Source organism: Stegodyphus dumicola, chromosome 8, assembly GCF_044657685.1.
Source record: "Stegodyphus dumicola isolate Sdum_Otavi_A_Nest chromosome 8, ASM4465768v1".
Classification (NCBI taxonomy): Eukaryota; Metazoa; Arthropoda; class Arachnida; order Araneae; family Eresidae; genus Stegodyphus; species Stegodyphus dumicola.
The window spans coordinates 48,714,301-48,735,979 of record NC_140775.1 but is presented as its reverse complement, the minus strand read 5'-3'; the positions used below and the strand labels follow the sequence as shown (position 1 = coordinate 48,735,979).

General features: G+C 34.9%; 1 protein-coding gene across 2 annotated transcripts in view; it reads left to right on the top strand.

Moving 5' to 3' along the window:
* Window positions 1-6,231, top strand: part of LOC118198385 (uncharacterized) — a 148,854-nt gene extending 142,623 nt beyond the window's left edge. For both annotated transcript variants that reach the window (XM_085821826.1, XM_035370047.2), the window contains one exon: window positions 5,795-6,231. In XM_085821826.1, coding sequence (XP_085677952.1) covers window positions 5,795-6,074 — 280 coding nt within the window. In that variant the 3' untranslated portion in view covers window positions 6,075-6,231. The remainder of the gene's footprint in view (window positions 1-5,794) is intronic.
* The last annotated feature ends 15,448 nt before the right edge of the window (window positions 6,232-21,679 follow it).

Sequence of the window (21,679 nt, the reverse complement as noted above, 5' to 3'; positions counted from 1 at the left end):
CCGACATGTCGGTGACGTGCGCCCCGCCCACTGGGTTAGATAAGGTCCATGATCTTTTCAGCCTGACGTCATAAACGGCAAACCATGTATGTACCTTATAAGAAATAGATTAACCCAAATGGGTTTTCTCCCTCGTCTGAGGCGTTCCCGACTGTCACCTTGATCACATCCGAAGGAGTAGGGACGACTTGCAGAAATTTAACAGTGGTTGCCTATTGCGCTGTGTATAATTGTCAAGAAAAAGCTGGTTGTAGGGCCTCATTTCACAAATTAGAATTTCTCCATATTTTTATTTTTGAAATTGAGATCGATTTTTAAAAATTTAGCACATTTATCCAGCATAATTAACATTCCAAATAATTATAAAGCTATTGCATGCTTTCAGAGCTGGATATTTTTTTAGCTTTTCCTGTGCTGTAAGGAAATTTGTAACTACTTCTTTTTAGAAAATAATATTTAAAATCTGAACTAATAGAAAATTTCAAACAAGCAATTTTCTCTCGGAATTTTTATGCTTTTTATTGGTGTAACTAAGTAAAAATTACTAAAATATTTAAAAACGAATTTCTGAAAGTTTTGTTTAAAATTGTGCTGCTTTTTTTAAATTATAGGTGAATATTATAGCATAATTTCTATAAAGTAACTGTATTTCAATTATATTTCATTATACATAGTGATAAACACTTGTTACTCCTTAATAATTTTTATACATTTAATTCTAATATTAAATTTGTATTTAACCGTTAGTTAATTTTTCTTGTATTTTATAGTGATTATTTTTTAAATTTATTTTTAGTTCTGCATAAGATTTTTTTTTTTATTTACTGTTAATTTAATTTATTAGCTCAAAGGGCCGGTAGCCTAGAAAGGCTGTTAGTTTCGAGGTGGCATTTTGCGCTATAAATTTCCGTGCCTCATTGCAAATTGTTGTTACCAAATATTATCGCCCTGTATTATATTTAAAGAAATTAACTAATGAAGAATCTGCATGAATACATGGATGTTTTTCGCACTGTGACAAAAACGACTACAGTGTCTAGAGCCATCAAATTTTGAATAATGTAATCCTCTACCCGAACATGGGCATTTGGACGGCTGAATTTCGAATTTTTTTTAATCTATTTCATAAAACTTTAACGAATTTTTGATTAACAAACTCAACGAGTTCACTGAACCGAAAATAACATTTTCATCTCCAGTGCGGAAATTCTAAAGATATGCTGTTTTCAAACGTATGTGGTTTACGGGCGAAGAACATGATATTCAATAAATATAGGTAACACACAAAACGTTAAAAAAAATATTCCTTTTGGGAGTAATATATAATCTGAGGGCGTCTAGATTTTATTGTTTGTTTCTTTTTTTTTTTTTTTTTTTTTTTTTTTTTCTCATTACACTCAGAAAATTTTATGCTCCGAATTTTATAAATTACTAAAATAAATAGTCCACTTTTAATGTTATTAAGTTAATGATGATATAATCAAATAAATGATTGTTTTGTAATGTTATTATATTTTTGAAAATCACTGCTTGAAAATGGTCATTAAATTAAAAAAAAAAAAAGTTATCAGATCTTGTTTAATTTTACCTTATTTATTTGAAAGCATCGCGTACTATCAATCTTATTTGATTTCACGTTATTTGTAGGCAAAATTAAGTTCATAAATTTTGTGCCTAGAGTTTTTAACAAAGTAAAGATATTTATACAGGTATTACGCGTGAGAAAATGCGCGAATGGTAGTAAAAAATGCTTTAATAAGATGTATTAAATCCTAATTGGAAAAAACTGTGGCTTTCATAATCTCATCACTATGCAACGTGTAACATTTAATAATTAAAAACAGTTATGTGATACGAACGCCATAGGTTTCAGTGTTAAAGTAAACCAGACCGTCTCTACTCTCTCTTGCCGACATGTCGGTGACGCGCGCCCCGCCCACTGGGTTGGTCTATCTCTTATAAGGTCCATGGTTGTGATATCTTGATTTTATACTAACTATGGTGTAAAAACTTATTATTTTATTTAGTTAGTTTGGTGTGTATGAGTTTTAGAAAGAGATAAAAGAATTAATAAAGCTGGCAACCATTTACACCTTGTATATTATTATTTTGTTACGTTTCGTTTTACTAACTCTTTTGTTACTCGGGGCCAGGGCCTGGTTTCTCGGTGCTGAGAATTAAATTAAATTAAAAATTAAAGAACTGATATTTGATTATTATAAATGTATTTATAAGATTGAAGTTGAACACGGCTGGCTCCCTCGTTTGTTGGTTGGAGGGGTCCCTCCATGGTCATCGACTGCGTCGATCGGGGGGCCGATATATTACCCTTTAGATCATAATTGCTTTTTATTTCATGAATTACGGTTTCATATTTGTAATTGTATAATTTTTGCATGCCATCTTGCCAGATTTAAATTGATGATCTATAATCCGGAATCGCTGAAGTCCCGACGAGTCCGGTTTACGGACTTTGTACTGTATATACTAATTCTAAAGAAGATTAAAGAGACATTTACAGCTCTTTATTACAAGACGTAGTAAAATAGGTAAATAAATAAAAACATAATTTATTATTTTACATAAATATTGCAGTAATATTGTTTAAAAAAAGGGAATACCTAATATACATAGCTATACTATGGCACAATATTCAAAGAACTGAAATGAAACTCAGAGGAACAGCTCCGAGGAATCGAAAAGAGCAAATAGTCAAGACTTCGCAGGAGCCAGATTTGCAGCTAGAGCAGCAGGAGTAATGAAAAAAGCGAATAATGAATGATTCAACTTCAGTGATAGGAATTAGATTCATGGCTAGGGTAAGAACGATGAAAAGAGTTAATAATCACGACTCCGAAGAACCCAGATCTGCGACTAAAGAAGGAGTGCCCAAATGTTGACAGCTGGGAATACAATGAACTAGTTTCAATAATCTACGTACTTTAAACACATCTAATGTTTTGTTTTTTTAATACTAGGTGGAACGAAAGCAAATTAAAAGCACACATATACACATACATTACACGCATAAAAAATAGTTCAGAGATGTTATAGTAAATAATAAAGGAAAGAATGCTTGTGTTTACATTAAGAGGAATAAATTTTTTCGGCATGCTTCCCAACAACAGCTCTCGGTTTAACTGTTAAAGAACTGCCATTCCATTTTCACGGGAGCACCGATTTTTCATTCAGTGAAGGGAATGGGCTTCATAGTGGATTGTCCATCTCTAAATTGGTGGCTGGCTCAGGTGCTTGTTTTTTGTAGTCATGAATGGTTATGCAATTTTTGAATTTTGTTCCCACTGAAATTAACAAATTTTTAAAAAAGCTAACGAAATATTTTTGTTGAAATTGAGAAGAGAACAAGCAGCTGTTTAAATAAGTGAAGAAAAAAAGAAAGAGCGAGCAAATAATAAGTTGCACAAAGAAATAAGCAAAACACTACAATGAAAAGAAAAAATGAAGGAGAGTCAACTTTAAATTCATCCAGTATATTACCACCAGATTTAGGCATGCCTCAGATTGATCACGCAGGAGAATATTTTTGTAAACAACAATGGAAGTATTTATATGAACAATATACAAAATATTTAACAAAACCTTTTTACTGCAATAAGTTCGGATATAGTATTTGCAGTAGGTTATAGTTTATGAAAGATTCAACTGCAGTGAGTAAGAATGATAAATTCATAGCTGTGTTACACAAGGAATTTCCAGCTAAAAATGTATGAGGGTTTAGATTTTGTGGTTCTTGCAAGCGATCGTTGTACATCAATAAAATAACAGCTTTATCGGAGTCGGGGTTCACATATCTGGATCGTCCAAGTTTTTCATAGCTTAACTCAATAAGTGAAAGCCTGATATTGCCTCATTTGCCTTTCATACAAATTCTTTGATTGTGAGCAAAAGGGTATAGTTGGGCAAGTAATCAGTATGCAGTTGATGTTAATGCAATTGTAAAATCTTTGCCAAGGAACATGTATGAGGATCAAGCATTTAACGTTAACATAAAGAAATGCTTGATACACAAATCAGTTCATCTGAGTGGTGTAGTAAAGAATGAGAGCAAATGATGCTGTGGAATGAAGTCAGGCGGAGGGTTTAGAATACTACATAGAAAAGTCATTCTGAAGACAGACAAGCAAAAGACAGTGGCGTGGCCTACAGAAATCTAAAAAGCATTGCCAATAGTAATCCAGTTCAGTTTTAAACAATTAAAGAAACAGGTGTCTGTGATATATGTATAGTCAATACAGTCAAAAGTCTTTAATACGGACTCGTCGGGACTTCGCCGATTCCGGATTATCGATTTTTCCGGATTATAGATCATCAGTTTAAATCTGGTAAGATGGCATGCAGAAATTATAAAATTAAAAATATGAAACCGTAATTTATGAAATAAAGAGCAATTATGATCTAAAGGGTATCAAAATTTACCCAAAAAAAGCTTAATATTTATTTGTTTACTTTATTAAACATTTCTTTCAACGCGCGCATGTGTAAAGCGTACATTACGCGTAGTCGAAATTAGAAAATTGCAACCAGAAAATTATTTGATTTGTATTCGTGATATTTATAATGTTTATAATGACGAGGAATTTGATTTAAATCAAAGATGGAGTACATCGAGATGAAATACTATATTTAGTAAGGAATTTTAAACCGAATAAAATAAAAACATCTGCCCTGAAAATAAGGATAGTGCTGACAGATCAACTTCCAGTTCATTGCGCACCGCGACGTTCCCCACCCCGCGCAGAGCAGGGTGAAATTGATAAACAGATTTCGGAATGGTTAGAGAAACAAAGGAGCCTTTATCCATTTTTGCAGCAATTCCACTTTTTGTTTGATGAACATCGAAACATGCTTTCCCTTTGTAGATCCAGCATCGGAAGTTCTATTTGACATAATCGAAAGTTCCAACTTACTTTTATAAAATTGCTGTAACAGTCTGCAAAAAATAATAAGCCGGATCCAATTCGAAGATTAAGGAACAACGCAATATGCAACATTAACTGAAATAGATAATTTTAGCTTAGCTTATACCGTCCGTTATACATTAAACGCGCATGCGTAAACGTATTAGGCGCATGCGTAAACGCATATGCGCAGAAAGTTTGTAGTTTTGAGGTCCGGATTAACGACTTTTGACTGTATTACAATTCATGGAGGTATTTTATATTGGCATCTGTATACATTCATCCATCAGTTAATTCAGCTGATTTAAAATTTTGTCTCTTTAGTGGTCTTATGAATCAAGTTTGCTGATTGATGAAATGTTCGATATAGTCACATACGTACTGTTTATTTTGATGGGAGATTTTAATTTTGGAAACCCATTCTAATTCCGAAAACAACACTTTATTCTGAACATGGTACTTTCGAATTAATCAAGTACACTTGGCAACTCTATAGATCTACATTTATATGAAATACGGTTATGCTTGTTATTCCTCATATCATCGTTCTATATTGCATAAAATAGTAACTAAAAGAAATCTTATACAAATATAAATAAGTGTTATTTACATTTTGAAACTTACTTTTTTTTAATATATATATATATATATATATATATATATATATATATATATATATGTTCCAAGTCATAAAAGGAACAGTGAGTTTATGCATTTAACCCCAGTGGCCGTTTGGAACAGACAACCTCTAGTCAATTTTTTTTTAAATATTTTTACTTCATAAAATTTTTTCTGTTTAATATCGCTTCTTTCAAGTGCTAATTATTTTAAAAGAATATTTATATATTATAATATTTTTTCCCACTTTTTAAAAGGAGTAAAAATTCTCATGTGTGGAAGCTTCCATCTACTTCTGGTACCTCAACTTCACATGCTGTAAAATCATCTCAAAAGAAACAGAAAGCTTACAGTAGTAAATCAGAGAGTCAGGAAGGCAAAGATTTGTATTTTGAATCATCAACTATTACTATGTATGGCTTGTCATCTCCAAATTTGTCTTTTGCAACCAAAGAGTATCTTGAAAGTTACGGACTGGTTTTGAAGAAGTTCGCTTGTCAAGAAACTTCAAGTGACAAAATGTTTAATAAGAAATAAACTTATTAACTAAATTCGTATTTAGTTTTGTTTCAAATATTTAAAATGTTGTATAAAATAAAAAGCTGTGTAGGAAAAAATATATGTTTTAATTGTAAGTGTATTTTGAAAATATTTATTTTGTAAATATTGGATATAAATTAATTGTATTATTTTATTCAATGTTGTGGTATTATATTGTTGTATTATATTATTCTTCATATATTCTCTGTATCCCCAATTGGTGTCCATAAGGCCATCATTCTAATTCTTACTTTAAGCTGAATTCAGACCAACGGTATAAAGGGCATAAGTGGTTTAAGCCAAGCAGCGTTGCCAAGCAACCAATCGATGCTACGTCACCAAATCTGGCTCATGGACCTTATAAGAAATACACTAACCCAAACGGGTTTTCTCTCTCGTCTGAGGCGTTGCCGGCTGTCACCTTGATTACATCCGGAGGAGTAGGGACGACTTGCAGAAATTTAACATTTGTTGCCTATTGGTTACGTGGCCAGAGCGGACAGTGGTTACAGCGGACACTGCGAAACTCATCGTGGTCAGAGCGGACACATTTTTTCCCCATCATGGAACAGATAAAGGGTGCAGATAAATAAGTAAATAAATATTTTTAAAAATCACAAATATAGTTTAAAACAGTATTTTAAGTGGCAAATCTCTTTCACGTGGGATAACGTTTTTTTCACCGAAGTTTTCTGTTTTTGCACTCGATTATCGAATTACAAGGATAAATATATTTTTGCCAATCAAATTTAATTATTATAACGTTGCGCGCCTCCAACTTGCACGCGACCAAGAGGTGACTGTGAAAACTTGTATAAAAGATAGAAGCTTGTGAAGGGTTTAAGTCCCTTTTTATTCAACGTAATAAATTACAATTGCGTTCTCTTGACGCTTACAGACGGTGCCAACTTGGCAGTCAAATAAAAATAATAACCTGAAAAGAAAATAAAGACAAGATTCTAACTACGAGGCTCTCAAAAATAACTAACTCACCGCGTTTTACAATACCGCTGCTAATTCAGCAGACTTGAAGCTCACTGGAACGATGACCACTACTTCCCGCCAAGCACATAGGCCGCAACGCGGGGTTCTTAAATTCTCGCTAACTACCTCCGCGCTCGCTAAGTAAGAGAATCTCTCACACCGAACTTGTTTCCTTCTATTTAAATCAGAATACTTCCGCTGATAATTTGAATCCTTGCGCGTTCTACTCAAATTTACATATTCTGGCATTGGCAGTTCCAGGCGAAAGTAAGGCTTGACAGGAAAGATAGTTTAAACTTAAAATAAATGTTAGTTAAAATAAATATAAACCCTACATTTGCCGCTGCCAGAATTTGGAAAACTTGGAAGCAGGTCCTACAAACGACCTGTTGTAAGTTTATCTAATTCTGAACTAACTGGCGAGAACCTCGTTTACACAAAAAAAATCTTATGTAACAATTATATATTAAAATTCTGTTACTCGTTACAAAGCTTTCTTCTTACAGCAACTTTTCCTGGACTTCATCAATCAATCTTGGTCTTTCCTTCCAGCATCTGGAAGGAATAAGTATCAGTATCTTTCTACATACATTATAATTTACACTTTCTTGACACAATAAATTTTTGTTTTTAACGATTCGTTTTTCTTAGTTATTGCTTACTTCACATTCATTCAATTTTTCAAGCATTAATTTAACTTTACCCTGGCTCTCCACCGTGTGTGGTGTCAAACGGGAATATTCGTGTTTTAGTCTTACAACACTTCGCCTAACCACCATGATTTGTTAGAATTCAACGACCAAATAGACACACCTTACTCGACATTCTAAAACTCGATGAGCTATTTTAACATTCTTAAAATTCAAGTGTAGGTGGAGAACCCTACAAAACACATTCATTCTAACTTCCCCCTCATGCATCTTTAAACATGCAGGCTTTCGCTCTAAAGCATGACTTTATCTACAATTTACTACTTAATTCACTTTTAGCATCTACAATTTTATGCTTCTAGACTAAATTCTACTTTTACATAGCCTTCAAGTATTTACATACATTTACAAAATTTTATACATATGCTTTTTACAATTTACCATAAAATGAGTAAGAGAAAATAAATTTTTACTTTACTCATTCTTCGCCAAGCTGGCGGCACTGAAACTAAAATTCTTATTAATACAAGAATACGAAGTTATTTTTATCTTCGGCCAAATTTTGGCTTTAACATAACAGAATTAGTCTTTCGACCAACAGAAAATGCTTGTTTTTAGCTTTTACACTTAAAGAAAATAATACTTTTGCCTTAGCTAAATAAAGTAAAACAAAACTAAGTCTCAACCGAGACATATTGACTTTCGTCAAAACATAGAACTTCGTACTTATGCATAACATTTCGGAACAAAAGAGAAAAAAAAAATTTTATAGAAGGTTTTAACTTATCTTTGAGTTTTCGATGCTTGAAACTCCTTCATCCGTTTTTGGCAAAATTGATCCCAAGTTAGAGGTTTCATGGATGTCAATCTTCTCCTTATTGATCTCCGAGAGTCGTCCACGTTGCTCTTTCTTTTGCGTCCTCTACATGCTGGCCTCTTGACGGAGTAATCGTCTGGTTGTTGGCCTTTGCGTTTCTGCCTGGGACGGCTGGTCTTGACGTCCTCCGGTCTGGAGTCCTTGAATTTCTTCTGTTCCTCGTATTTTTGTGCCTCCTGCTGACGTTTCAGTTTCCGGAACGGCGGACTTGCTGGCACCTGACTCTGTGGCCGTGTGCGCGTTCTCCTTGATGTGTAATTTCTCCTGCCATCCTTTGTAGGTGGTGTTTTCGTCTTTACCACGGTTTCTTTACCCGGTTCATCTGTATTTTTGTTTTTCTTAAACGCCGGAGTTTGAAAATCATTTTTTCTTTTTGATACCGACGTCCGGGTTGTAGAACTGCTAGGTCTCTCTTCAGTTCTCTGTTTCTTGGGTGGTGGAATAGTTGTTGCAGTCTCTGGCCCTTCTATTTCGTTTAGACTTGAGTCCTGCAAGAAACTTTTAAGGATTTCAAAATCATTTGGATTATAGTATTTTTTCACCTGGTCGGGACTTGCTTTACAGATTTCCCCTCTGTCATTCTTAAGATATAATACTACCCCTTTGATTTCCTGAATTACATAGGGGCCTTCAAACTTTGGAGCTAGCTTTGCCATAAACTTGTCTGGGGCACTTGATAAAGAAAATTTCCGCTTCAATACTTTATCCCCAACTTTAAAATCTGCTTCACGGCGTTTTCTATCATAATATAACTTTTGTCTATTTCTTGCCGTATCCGAGGTTTTAAGCGCCTGATCAATCAACTTTTGCACATCTTGTTGTTTAAACTCCTGCTCTCTTTGTTGCACAAAGAATAATTTATCTAAAGGCGTAATTAACTTTCTGCCTAAAAATAATTCTGCTGGAGTTTTTCCCGTAGTATCATGATCTGCCGTTCTTAAAGCATAAGCTAATTCATTTATGTAGCCATCCCAGCGCTTGTGATGTGTGCTCACGTAACTGCGAATTATTTTTACTATGTTTTTATTAACTCTTTCTGCTATGTTAGCCTGTGGTCTATACGGAACCATTTTGATATGGCGTATGCCAAGTCCATTGCATATGTTTTCAAATATTTGGCTAACGAATTGTTTACCGTTATCGCTAATGACTTTTATCGGTGCACCGTATTTTAAAATGTATCTGTGTAAGAATGCATCTGCGACTGTTTTGGCTGACGCGCGTTTAAGAGGAACAATTTCTATCCATTTTGAAAAATGATCTACTATTACTAAAAGAAAACGATTTTTATTTAACTCGCTCTGGGGGAAGGGACCAAGGAGATCTATTCCTAAAATTTCATTCGGAAATGTAGCGCGAATGCTATTTAAGTACCCGGCCGGGCTGTAATTAATATCATTTATTAACTGACATTGATTGCAGGACCTGACATACGCCGTTACTATTTTGTATAATTGCGGGAAATATACCGCCTCGCGTACCCTTTTTATAGTCTTTCTGACCCCGAGGTGGCCCGCTGTTTTTTTTTTTCGTGCAACTCCCTCAAAATGCTTAATCGAAGCGAGGCTGGGATGACTGGCTTATACTCAAGATTTTCGTTTGTTGTTTTCGTATAGAATAATAAATTATCTATTATTTCATAGTTTTTTGCTCTATTTCTTATCGCATCGATGTCTGTGTGCTCAAAGCTTTCGGGGTCTTTCAAATAAGCATAGATATTTCCAAATTCAGGATCAGCTTTCAGTTCAGAAATAACCGTATCTCTAGAATCTAAAATTTTTGAAATCAACACAGCGCATTTAAGTTCATTTCCTTCGTCGTCCAGTTTTATACGAGAAAGTGCGTCAGCTACATTGTTTTCCTTACCCGGTTTATATTTTATTGTGATATTATATTCTTGGAGTTTTAAAGCCCATCTTATTAACCTGGGCGTTAGGTTTTTTCCCGAGTAAATTCTACCAACAGCCGCATGATCCGAAAAGACTGTTACTGGCGATTTGCCGAAATAAACTCGAAATTTGTGTACAGCCATTAATACGGCTAATGTTTCTCTTTCTGTAGCTGTATAATTCCTTTGTGTCTGATTCAATGTTTTACTAAAAAATGCCAGCGGATGGTTATTTTGCATAAGAATCGCACCCACCGCATAGTCTGACGCATCTGCCGCAATTTCCAGGTTTTCGTCCCCCTCAGGGAATTTTAAAACAGGGGCATTAATAAGCGCTTCTTTTAATCTTTCAAAAGCTGTGTTAGCTTCCGCTGTCCACGTAAATTTACTCTTTTTTCTTTTGATTACTAAGAGTGGTTCAACAATATTAGCGAAATCTTTTATGAAAGATCGATAGTAAGAACATAATCCAAGGAAAGACGAAAGTTTCTTGGCGGTGTTGGGCGGTGGGAAATTCTTAATAGCTTTTATTTTTGAATCTTGCGTTTCTATACCCTTTTGCGAAATTTTATAACCGAGATATTTAAGTTCTTTAGTTGCGAACTTGCATTTTGAGGCGTTAATTGTAAGACCGGCCTCTTTTAATAATTTAAAAACTTGTTCGAGGTCATTAATGTGTTGTTCCAACGTACTACTCGTTATAATTATATCATCTAGATAAATTAAAGTTGATTTTCCTAGGACAGGCTTTAGAACAATGTCCATAGCTCTCTGGAAAGTTGATGGGGCCCCACACAACCCAAAGGGCATGCGTAAAAATGCATAAGTGCCCGATTTTGTTATAAACGCGGTTTTGTGTATATCTTCGGGTCTCATAGCTATTTGATAGTAGCCAGACGTTAAGTCCAAAGTAGACATATATCTTGTCGATTTAATCTGTCTAAATATCTCGTCTATAACCGGCAAAGGGTAAACTGGAAATTTAGTAATGCTATTTAGTTTTCTGTAATCGATAGCAAATCTCCAAGCCCTTTTATCCGAAGGAGGAAACTCGTTCTTTTTCCTACATAGTACGACTGGACTCGCGTACTCACTATTTATGGGCGTTATTATTTTATTCTTTAACATCTCCTGAATATGTTCTACGATGATTAAGTCTTTTTGTTTATCATAGCGATACGGTTTAGTCCTACAAGTTTTTTCGGCATTTAATTGAATCTTGTGAGTCACGATTTGACAGTTTCCTGGTTTTTCTGAAAACAAATGAGAAAAATTACTCACCACTTGCTGTATTGCTTTACTTTCCTGGTCATTCAAATGGCTAAGGTCCAATTCAGGTGTCTCCACAGGTTCCACCACCCTCTGGTCCATCTCCAGCACCACGGAACCATCTTGAAAATTCAATTTGGCCCTCGCGGCCCTTAAAAAGTCCATACCTAAAATAAGAGAGTGTTGCAGGTGTTTCACCACAAAAATTAATACTTTGAGATTTTCCTCTTTTACCTGTACGTTTAATGATACTTTCCCGATGCAGTGACATGTTTTTCCTTGCGCCGCTATAATTTCCGTATTTCTGGTTTTAAATAGTCGTATCTTATAAAAATTCTTTTTGAAGAACTTTTCACTCATGAAATTTCCTTCTGCTCCTGTATCGATGAGGGCTTCTACTGGTACATCGCCAACCAGGACTTGTATAATTGGTAGCTGTGAGTTTTTTACGATGACTGTATTTAAATGTCTATTTGAGGGTTTTTTTAAAACTTCCGGGGTCTGGACCCTCCCTTTCACAGGGCCCTCTAGTCGTTTAAAGCTTTCCTTTCAATCTGTGTCTTCTGGGTACGCGGATGCTTATTTTCAAATTTTCTTTTTGGGCCTTGACCTTCGAGTTTCGATGCGTTAGCTTGATAGTTCTTTCCCCCATATGAGCGATTTCCATTTCTGGTTTCCTCCTTCCTTCGGGTATGTTGAGAATATGTTTCCCCTCTCGCTTTTTCCGCTATTCTGCGATTTTGAAACTTCACCGCCAATTCGAAAAGTTCCTGCAATGTGTTTGGGTTTCTAATTTCAAAGTAGTCTTGGACAGCGGGTAACAATCTTGGTAATATTATTTCAATAATCTCCGCATCGGGTTTTTTCCCATACAGCATATCCGTTAGCTTGATTTTTCGTAAAATAAAGTCCGTCAAATCTGCTGTATCCCGTTGATAGAAACTATATAGCTCGGCTTCCAGCCGTGCGCGATCTTTCACTATGGGGAAGGCCTTTACTAACGATTTTTTGAAATTTTCAAATGTATACGTCGGGCTTCCAAATTCACCTAGAAGAAATTTGCCTATATTTTCCACCATAGCGCGGCCTGTCCTCTTAGTGCTGATGTGGCGATGGCAACTTTTTGTCTTTCAGGCACAGGGTAGAGCTGAAAGTGGTTTTCTATACCTTCTAAAAATACGGACACCGAATTTTTTCCGTCGAAATAGACGTTTGGCTTGATTGATGCTCTCAAAGTCTGGACCAGGTATCCAAATCCTTCTAACTGCGTTGTCATTTCTTGGTGTTGTCCAGCGGCTTCCATCCAATTTTCGGCCATTTCAATTCGATAAGTGTTCGGGCGCCAGTATAATGTTGCGCGCCTCCAACTTGCACGCAACCAAGAGGTGACTGTGAAAACTTGTATAAAAGATAGAAGCTTGTGAAGGGTTTAAGTCCCTTTTTATTCAACGTAATAAATTACAATTGCGTTCTCTTGACGCTTACAGACGGTGCCAACTTGGCAGTCAAATAAAAATAATAACCTGAAAAGAAAATAAAGACAAGATTCTAACTACGAGGCTCTCAAAAATAACTAACTCACCGCGTTTTACAATACCGCTGCTAATTCAGCAGACTTGAAGCTCACTGGAACGATGACCACTACTTCCCGCCAAGCACATAGGCCGCAACGCGGGGTTCTTCAATTCTCGCTAACTACCTCCGCGCTCGCTAAGTAAGAGAATCTCTCACACCGAACTTGTTTCCTTCTATTTAAATCAGAATACTTCCGCTGATAATTTGAATCCTTGCGCGTTCTACTCAAATTTACATATTCTGGCATTGGCAGTTCCAGGGGAAAGTAAGGCTTGACAGGAAAGATAGTTTAAACTTAAAATAAATGTTAGTTAAAATAAATATAAACCCTACATTATTTATATTAAATTGTTAAGATATTATAGTGCAAATGCATTTTAAACATAGCAAAATGTAATAAAAATAAAAACTTTCAGAGAAATATTTAAAAATTAATAGTAAGTAACAATAGAATGAAGGGTATGAACGAACTCCAGGGATTTTGTGGAAAACTGTATTTTAGAGTCAAATAAATATTAGAACAGATGCAACTGCCATAAAATTAATTAGTTTCATTAATGTAAGTAAAAATAAATACTAAAAGTAAAATATATAAAACAGATACAAGTAAATAAAAGAAAAATAAATACAAGTAAATAAATACTAATTAACCTTTATTATAAAGGCATAAATATCATTTACCATTGGATTTAGTCCAACCTAGTTACAAAACTTAAAGATTTCAGAAATTTTTTAAATTGTTTGATGTTTCGAATTCCTTAAGGATGTTTTCAATTCTTTCATCCAATTTTACGTATGCTTTTTTCCTTTTTATTCCAGGGTCGCCTAATTCTCTGGATTTCAAATTAAAAGACACTTTTTGTGTTTCTTCTTTTAGTATTCTGACTAATAAGTGGACATTAGGTTGGTTTCTGCCAGTGATTGCATTTAATTTGGAATTCCACCCTTCAACAGAATTATTTGTCCTATGACGCTGTCCATATACGTTCCATACTTTAATGGGCATATTTGGATTGTCCATCCACTGCTCGACAAAATAATCAATGAATGTGGTAAGTTTGTCAATGCTAAAAGCTTTTTCCCATACAATGCTCCAAGCATCATCTATGTGTTCCATTGGCAAGTAAGCTAATGCAGAAATCATTCTACATTTCTTATATCTTCGTTCTCTTTATATTCCTTTACTAGACCCACTTCTTGTATCTTACGCCACAAACATTGATTAAAATGAAAGTTACAACCGGAAATAGTCGAACTGGGAAATTCTAACATACAACTATTGATGGCTGCGGCTTCAAAATCCAATTTTATAATGTCCGGCTTCCACTTAGGGCACCAACGTTTCACTTCCTGAAGCATTGCAATGTAAGTTGCTTGTCTCTTATCAGGCAGAAATGCAAAAAGCGCTGGGTAAACGTTGGTCTCAGTTGCTGTACTCCTTAAATCGACGTGTATTGTATATATTTGAGGAAATTGTTTCGGACAACTTTTAAATGTTCCATCTGAGAAAAAAGTCTTTCCATTTTCCAAAAGCTACAGAGATTCTTCTCCTCCAAATACTAAAATCCTGTTACCTTGGTCATTTTGAAAGTCTAAGCGAAGAAAGTTTTGTCCATTAGAAAGCAAAAGTGTATCGTTTGCAAACTGAATGTCATTGGCATTTTGGGGATTTTGAGTAGCTCCCAAAGCCTTTCTCCTCTCCTTACATAAAGCAGTTTTGGCATTGGAGTATGTCGGTATTTTAGAAACGAAATCATAACCTTTCTGATATAATTCTGAAAGTTGTTCTTGAAATATCTGGGGAACGGGAACTGATGTTTCTTCTCGGACTCTTTTTCTGCAAGTCTCTAACTTCCTTTTAACTTCGATCTCAGCAACGTTGGGCGGGCAGGAATGTTCAGTTTTCTTCAGTACTTCGTACTGAAAATTTGTCTTCACATTTCCTTTACAATGATGTGTCTTTTCTTTTACACATACCCAACTCATTCCTAATTTATTTTTTCGGTGTAAACGGTGTGGGTAATCATCTACAACTAAACATTCTTTTCCTTTTTTTGTAGAGAGTAATTTTGTTGAAATGGCTATGGGTTCCATCACAGATTTTTTCGACGATATAAAACGACATACACACTTCAGGATCGAACATCTACTGAGAAAATGAGAAAGGCCTTCTCTCTCAAAAGTATCGGCTTATCTCTACAGCAGGTGCAAAGCTCGAAACTACACAATAGATCACATTTGACTGATTAAGGAAATAACACAAGTGCAAGAATGTCCGCTCTAGCCACTCCACCTGCCTATTACAGGGTGTATAATTGTCAAGAAAAAGCTGGTTGTCTCAAAGCTCATTTCACAAATTAGAATTTTTACATATTTTTATTTTTGAAATTGAAATTGATTTTTAAAAATTTAGCATATTTATCAAGCATAATGAACGTTCCAAATAATTATAAAGCTATTGCAGGTTTTCAGGGATGGATATTTTTCTAGCTTCTCCTATACTGTAAGGAAATTTGCAATTACTTCTTTTAGAAAATAATATTTTTAATCTGAACTAATAGAAAATTTCAAACAAGCAATTTTCTCTTGCAATTTTTATGCTTTTTATTGGTGTAAATAAGTAAAAAATACTAAAATATTTAAAAACGAATTTTTGAAAGTTTTGTTTAAAATTCTAAATTGTGCTGCTTTTTTAAAATTATAGATGAGTATTATAGCTTTTTCTATAAAGGAATTTTATTTCAATTATATTTCATGATACATCATAGTGATAAACACTTTTGACTCCTTAAAAATTTTTATACATTTAATTCTAATATTAAAATTGTATTTAACCGTAATAATTAATTTTGTTTGTATTTTATAGTGATTATTCTTTTAAATTTATTTTTAGTTCTGCATAAGTTTTTTTTATTTATTTACTGTTAATTTAATTTATTAGCCCAAAGGGCCGGTAGCTTAGAAAGGCTGTTAGTTTCGAAGCGACATTTTGCGCTGTTTTACTATAAATATCCGTGTCTCCTTGCAAATTGTTGTTACCAAATATTATCGCCCGGTATTATATGTAAAGAAATTAAATAATGAAGAATCTGCATGCATATATGTATGTTTCTCGCACTGGGACAAAAACGACAGTATCTAGAGCCATCAAATTTTGAATAATGTAATCGTCCACTCGAACATGGGCATCCGGACGGCGGAATTTTGAATTTGTTTTAATCTACTTCCTATTTTGTAAAACTTTAACGAATTTTTGATTAACAAACTCAAGTTCAGAGCGAGCACTGTAAGGAAAATAACAGTTTTATTTTCAGTGCGGAAATTTTAAAAATATGCTGTTTTCAAATATATGTGGTTTACGGGCGAAGAACATGATATTCAATAAATATAGGTAACACACAAAACTTTAAAAAAAGGTTTCTGATGGGCGTAATATAAAATGAGAGCTTCTAGATTTTATTTTATCTTTTTCCCCCTTTCATTACGCTCAGAAAATTTTATGCTCCGAATTTTATGAATTATTAAAATAACTAATCCACTTTAATGTTAATAATTTAATGATCATGTAATCAAATAAATATGATCGTTTTGTAATGTTATTATAGTTTGGAAAATCTCTGCCTGAAAATGTTCATTAAATTAAAACAAAATTATCAGATCTTGTTTAATTTTACCTTATTTATTTCAAAGAATCGCGTACTATCAATTTTATTTAATTTTACTTTATTTTTACGCCAAATTAAATTCATGAATTTTAGGCTTAGAGTTTTTACCAAAGTAAAGATGTTTGTACAAGAATTGTGCGTGAAAAAAATGCGCGAATGGTAGTAAAAACTGCTTTAATGAGATATATTAAATCCTATTTGGAAAAAACTGTGGCTTTCATAATCTCATCACTATACAACGTATCACATTTAATAATTAAAAAGGGTTATGTGATACAAACGCCATAGGTTTCAGTGTTAAAGTAAACCAGATCGTCCCTACTCTTTCTTGCCGACATGTCGGTGACGCGCGCCCCGCCTACTGGGTTAGTCTATCTCTTATAAGGTCCATGCTGGCGGCTGACAATCGCCGTTGGTCACCTATCTGCCTTCAAAGTATATATGTTTTTAAAGCTTTACAGGAGAGTATTTTCTAATGATGTAGATATATATTATTTTTCGTTTTTTACTTTATATATATTGAAAATATGTATTTTCAATTCGTTCGCGGATATAATATTGGAAACACTTTCCTTTGCACAAAATAAGTAATTTTTCTATGATCTTATATTGTATGTTTACAGTTAAAATAATGCTTTAAAGTACTGGCTGACTTTTGATAAGTAACAGTAAGGTAATGTTGGAATCTCCCTCTATACTAATAATATTCAAGTCACTTAATTGCATAAAAAATATATAAGAAGGATGTGTGGAAATATTTTAAGGATATTAGAAGTTTTTAAATTTTAGGAGGGTAGATTTATAAGCACACATATTACACGAAAAACCTAAATTTTCTAAACCTTTTATTATTTTCATAATATATCCATGAAAAAATTGCGCTGATAAGGATTTACTGGAACAATACTTATAACATCCTTATATGAAGATCTAATACTCTGCAGCATAAAAACACAAGCAGAATTAGCAGCGTTTTCACAATTATAATTTGCTACATTCCTATTATATTTTCACCTTTGAAATCTAAGAATGGTTTAATGTGAAATTCATCAACCATTAAAGTGGCATATTATCGTTTTCGTCTAAAAAGCGGATTTTTTCCTTAGCATAATTCAGGAAATTTTCAGGAGTTTGCTCCACTTTAGGATCAACCTTATATTCAGAATACAATCTTTTCGATGTAGAAGGATGTGGCAAAGTAACATATGCACTATTTCTTAAAACTTTATAGCAATGTGGAGAAATTGAAAACATCAAACTTGATAATATTAACAGATCAGAAGTATACCTATTATTATTTTTATGCAAAAACGAGTAATGTCAGCTGCTCAAATATAAACTGAACTACTTTCTTTTTATATTCAGGGGCTTTTTTTTTCTAATTCTCGAAGGCCTTGAGTTACGAATAATAAATTTTTAAAGCTGTTTTCATTATTATCACCTTTAATTTTTGCAACTTCTTTAAGCAATGAACAGAGATTATGCACATCATTAATTTTTAAAGGGAATTCCTGGTTACTAATTTTTGTTGATGGAATATCTCTAAAATATGCTTCCACTTGCAGATCATCATGGATAACGACTGATGCAGATATAAAAGGAGCAAATTCTGTGCTTATCTGGAGAAAAAATATACTATTTTCTTTGATCACAACTGTTAAATCATCAGGTATCTTAAAATTTTTTAGACATGATGAAAGCTCACTCAGATTACTATAATTACCCAATTACTAATTTTAAAGTAATAAAAGTAGGATTTCTAGTAATGCAATTTGTATTTTAACAAAACAGGTAATAGCAAGCATATGTGTGTTTGTCTCTCACTCGGGAGAAGGGGGGGGAAGAAAAGGATTCTTAGTGACATAAGTTTTAATAATATTTGAATTTTCATGTATTAGGAATTTAAATTATTCTTTGTTTTACGCAAAACTGTGCACTTTACATTACAATTTAAAAAACCATAAGCATATTTATTGCCTTCACAGTTTCTTTAGAAAAACTTTTAAAACTAAAATATATTAAATATTAAGCTAAATAATTTCATTTGCTGCTATATACGTAGGAAGTTAATAGTTCCAAGTTATAAAATTAATCAAAAAGTAAAAAATTGGAGATTTTAAAAAGTAAGTGAATATTTAGCATGCAATTCGATACGTAATTACACAATGTATTCTATAAAAATGAAAATCCTTAATATTAACGTATCCATTCTTTTAAATGTAGAAGCAAATACCTTAATAAATTTAAATTTCAAGTTAGGCTTAACTTACCCGAGAATACTTCGAAATGGTAAAATTTTCTCGCGGTATCGATTTTAACCATCTATGTAATACATCTTGTTGCTTAGGAAATCTACACTGGTGTGCAAAAATTAAGGACGAGACGGTTTTTTCCAATATAACTTTGTACAAAAGCTTTCCAAATCAACACATTTAATACCGTAACATCCCCAATACGTAAGGACATGAGTAATGTAAGCAACACTTACTAAAAGAGAAATCAGAGGGATTAAAAAAAGCTTTATTGAAAAAGTAGCATGGAGCGCAATACGACTGAAGACCGAAACATCCCTGTGATAGGTGTCCAGCAAGAAACATCCGGTCTTTAATAGGGGATATGATCTCCCCTGACTGCTAGTCAGGTTTCACAGCGTCTGCCCATGCTGAGAATGAGGGTGTCAATGAGTTATTGAGGCATTGCTGCCCATTCGTCTTGCAGCGCCAATCGAAGCTCCGGAATCGTTACTGAAGGTAAGGTACGAGCTGCCAAGCGTCTGCCTAGAAAATCCCATACATGCTCGATGGGATTGAGATCCGGAGATCGTGCCGGCCAATCCGTACGTTCAATATCCTCACTCTCTAAGAGCTGTTCGGCAGCTACTGTGCGATGACATGGTGCGTTGTCGTCCATGAAAAGGAACTGCGGACTCATAGCGCCTCTAAAAAGACGCACATATGGAAGAAGAATCTCGTTATAATAACGGGTCCCGTTGACTGAACCTGCGTCGAAGATGTGAAGGTCTGTACGACTACCAAGCATGATGCCTCCCCAAACGAGAACACCTCGTCCATGAAAAGGAACTGCGGACCCATAGCGCCTCTAAAAAGACGCACATATGGAAGAAGAATCTCGTTACAATAACGGGTCCCGTTAACTGAACCTGCGTCGAAGATGTGAAGGTCTGTACGACTACCAAGCATGATGCCTCCCCAAACGAGAACACCGCCACCTCCATATCTGTCCCTTTCAATGATGTTCGAGGGATGATTGCGGCTTCCCCGCTCTCTCCAGATAAGTATGCGATGAGAATCGCTACTCAGATTGAATCTGCTCTCATCTGTAAAGAGTACTCGTCCCCATTCATTGTCTCTCCGATTCCGGTGTTCTCGGCACCACAGGGAACGCCTTCTCCGATGAGCAGGCGTTAGAGGCACACACCGTACAGGGCGTCGTGCAAACAGACCACCACCGTGCAGTCTTCTGGCCACGGTAAAACGCGATATCGGTCGTCAAGTCCCCTGTGTCGTGTGTCCAGCGATTTCTCCCGCTGTCTGCCGCCTGTGTCTTCTGGCCTGTAAGGCAATATACCGGTCATCTGCGGGTGTGGTTCCTCGTGGACGACCACTACTAAACCCCCGGGTAGCTGTTCCTGTAGTTTGAAATTGTCTCCAAAATCGTGAAACGATGCTGTGAGCAATTCCGAACTCTGCAGCCACACTTGTCACACTGCGGCCTTCCTCCAACTTCCCAATGATTTGACCTCGGGTAAAAGCATCCAGATGTCTAACAGATTGATTATTCGCCATTCTCGCTGAGGCAGCAACTCGGTGTGATTTTAACTGCTATACGGCGTGCAATCTCTTTGCCAGAAATACTGATCTTACACCGAAAACATGCTTTATACTACTCAGACACTCCCCCATTACGTCTACCTGCATATCTGCGCATGTGCTACCGTACATCACCTTACTTAATCTCCTGATTGGTCTTTCTGTCCGCTCTGCCTCTTCGTTCAGCTGATATGCTAATTTTTCGACTTCGTCCTTAATTTTTGCACACCAGTGTATATACTGATACTTTAGAACCGTCACAATAATTTTCTCGGCATAACGGCACACAGCACTTTAAAGGCATGATTCAAATCAAAAAGAAAATATCAATATCAAATTAAGGCGACATGTTTCACGCGCCTTCTCACGACCAAGGACGAATTTCCCTTAACTTCTAATGCCATCTAAATGGCCTTGGTTTAGGGGCGATTTTTCGCACCCCGTCGAGAAGGTCAACACACTAAACTACGAGCCTTCAGTAGGGAGGCTTGTGTTTAAGAAAATGTTGCCATGGGTTGCCGTTTATGACGTCAGGCTGAAAAGATCATGGACCTTATCTAACCCAGTGGACGGGACGCACGTCATCGACATGTCGGCAAGAAAGAGTAGGGACGATCTGGTTACTTTAAAACTGAAACCTATGGCGTTTGTATCACATAAGTCTTTTTAATTATTTTAATGTGATACGTTGTATAGTGATGAGACTATGAAAGCCACAGTTTTTTCCAAATAGGATTTAATATATCTCATTAAAGCACATTTTACTGCATTTCGCACATTTTTTTCCCGCGTAATTTTTGTACAAACATCTTTACTTTGGTAAAACCTCTAAGCACAAAATTTATGAACTTAATTTCACGTAAA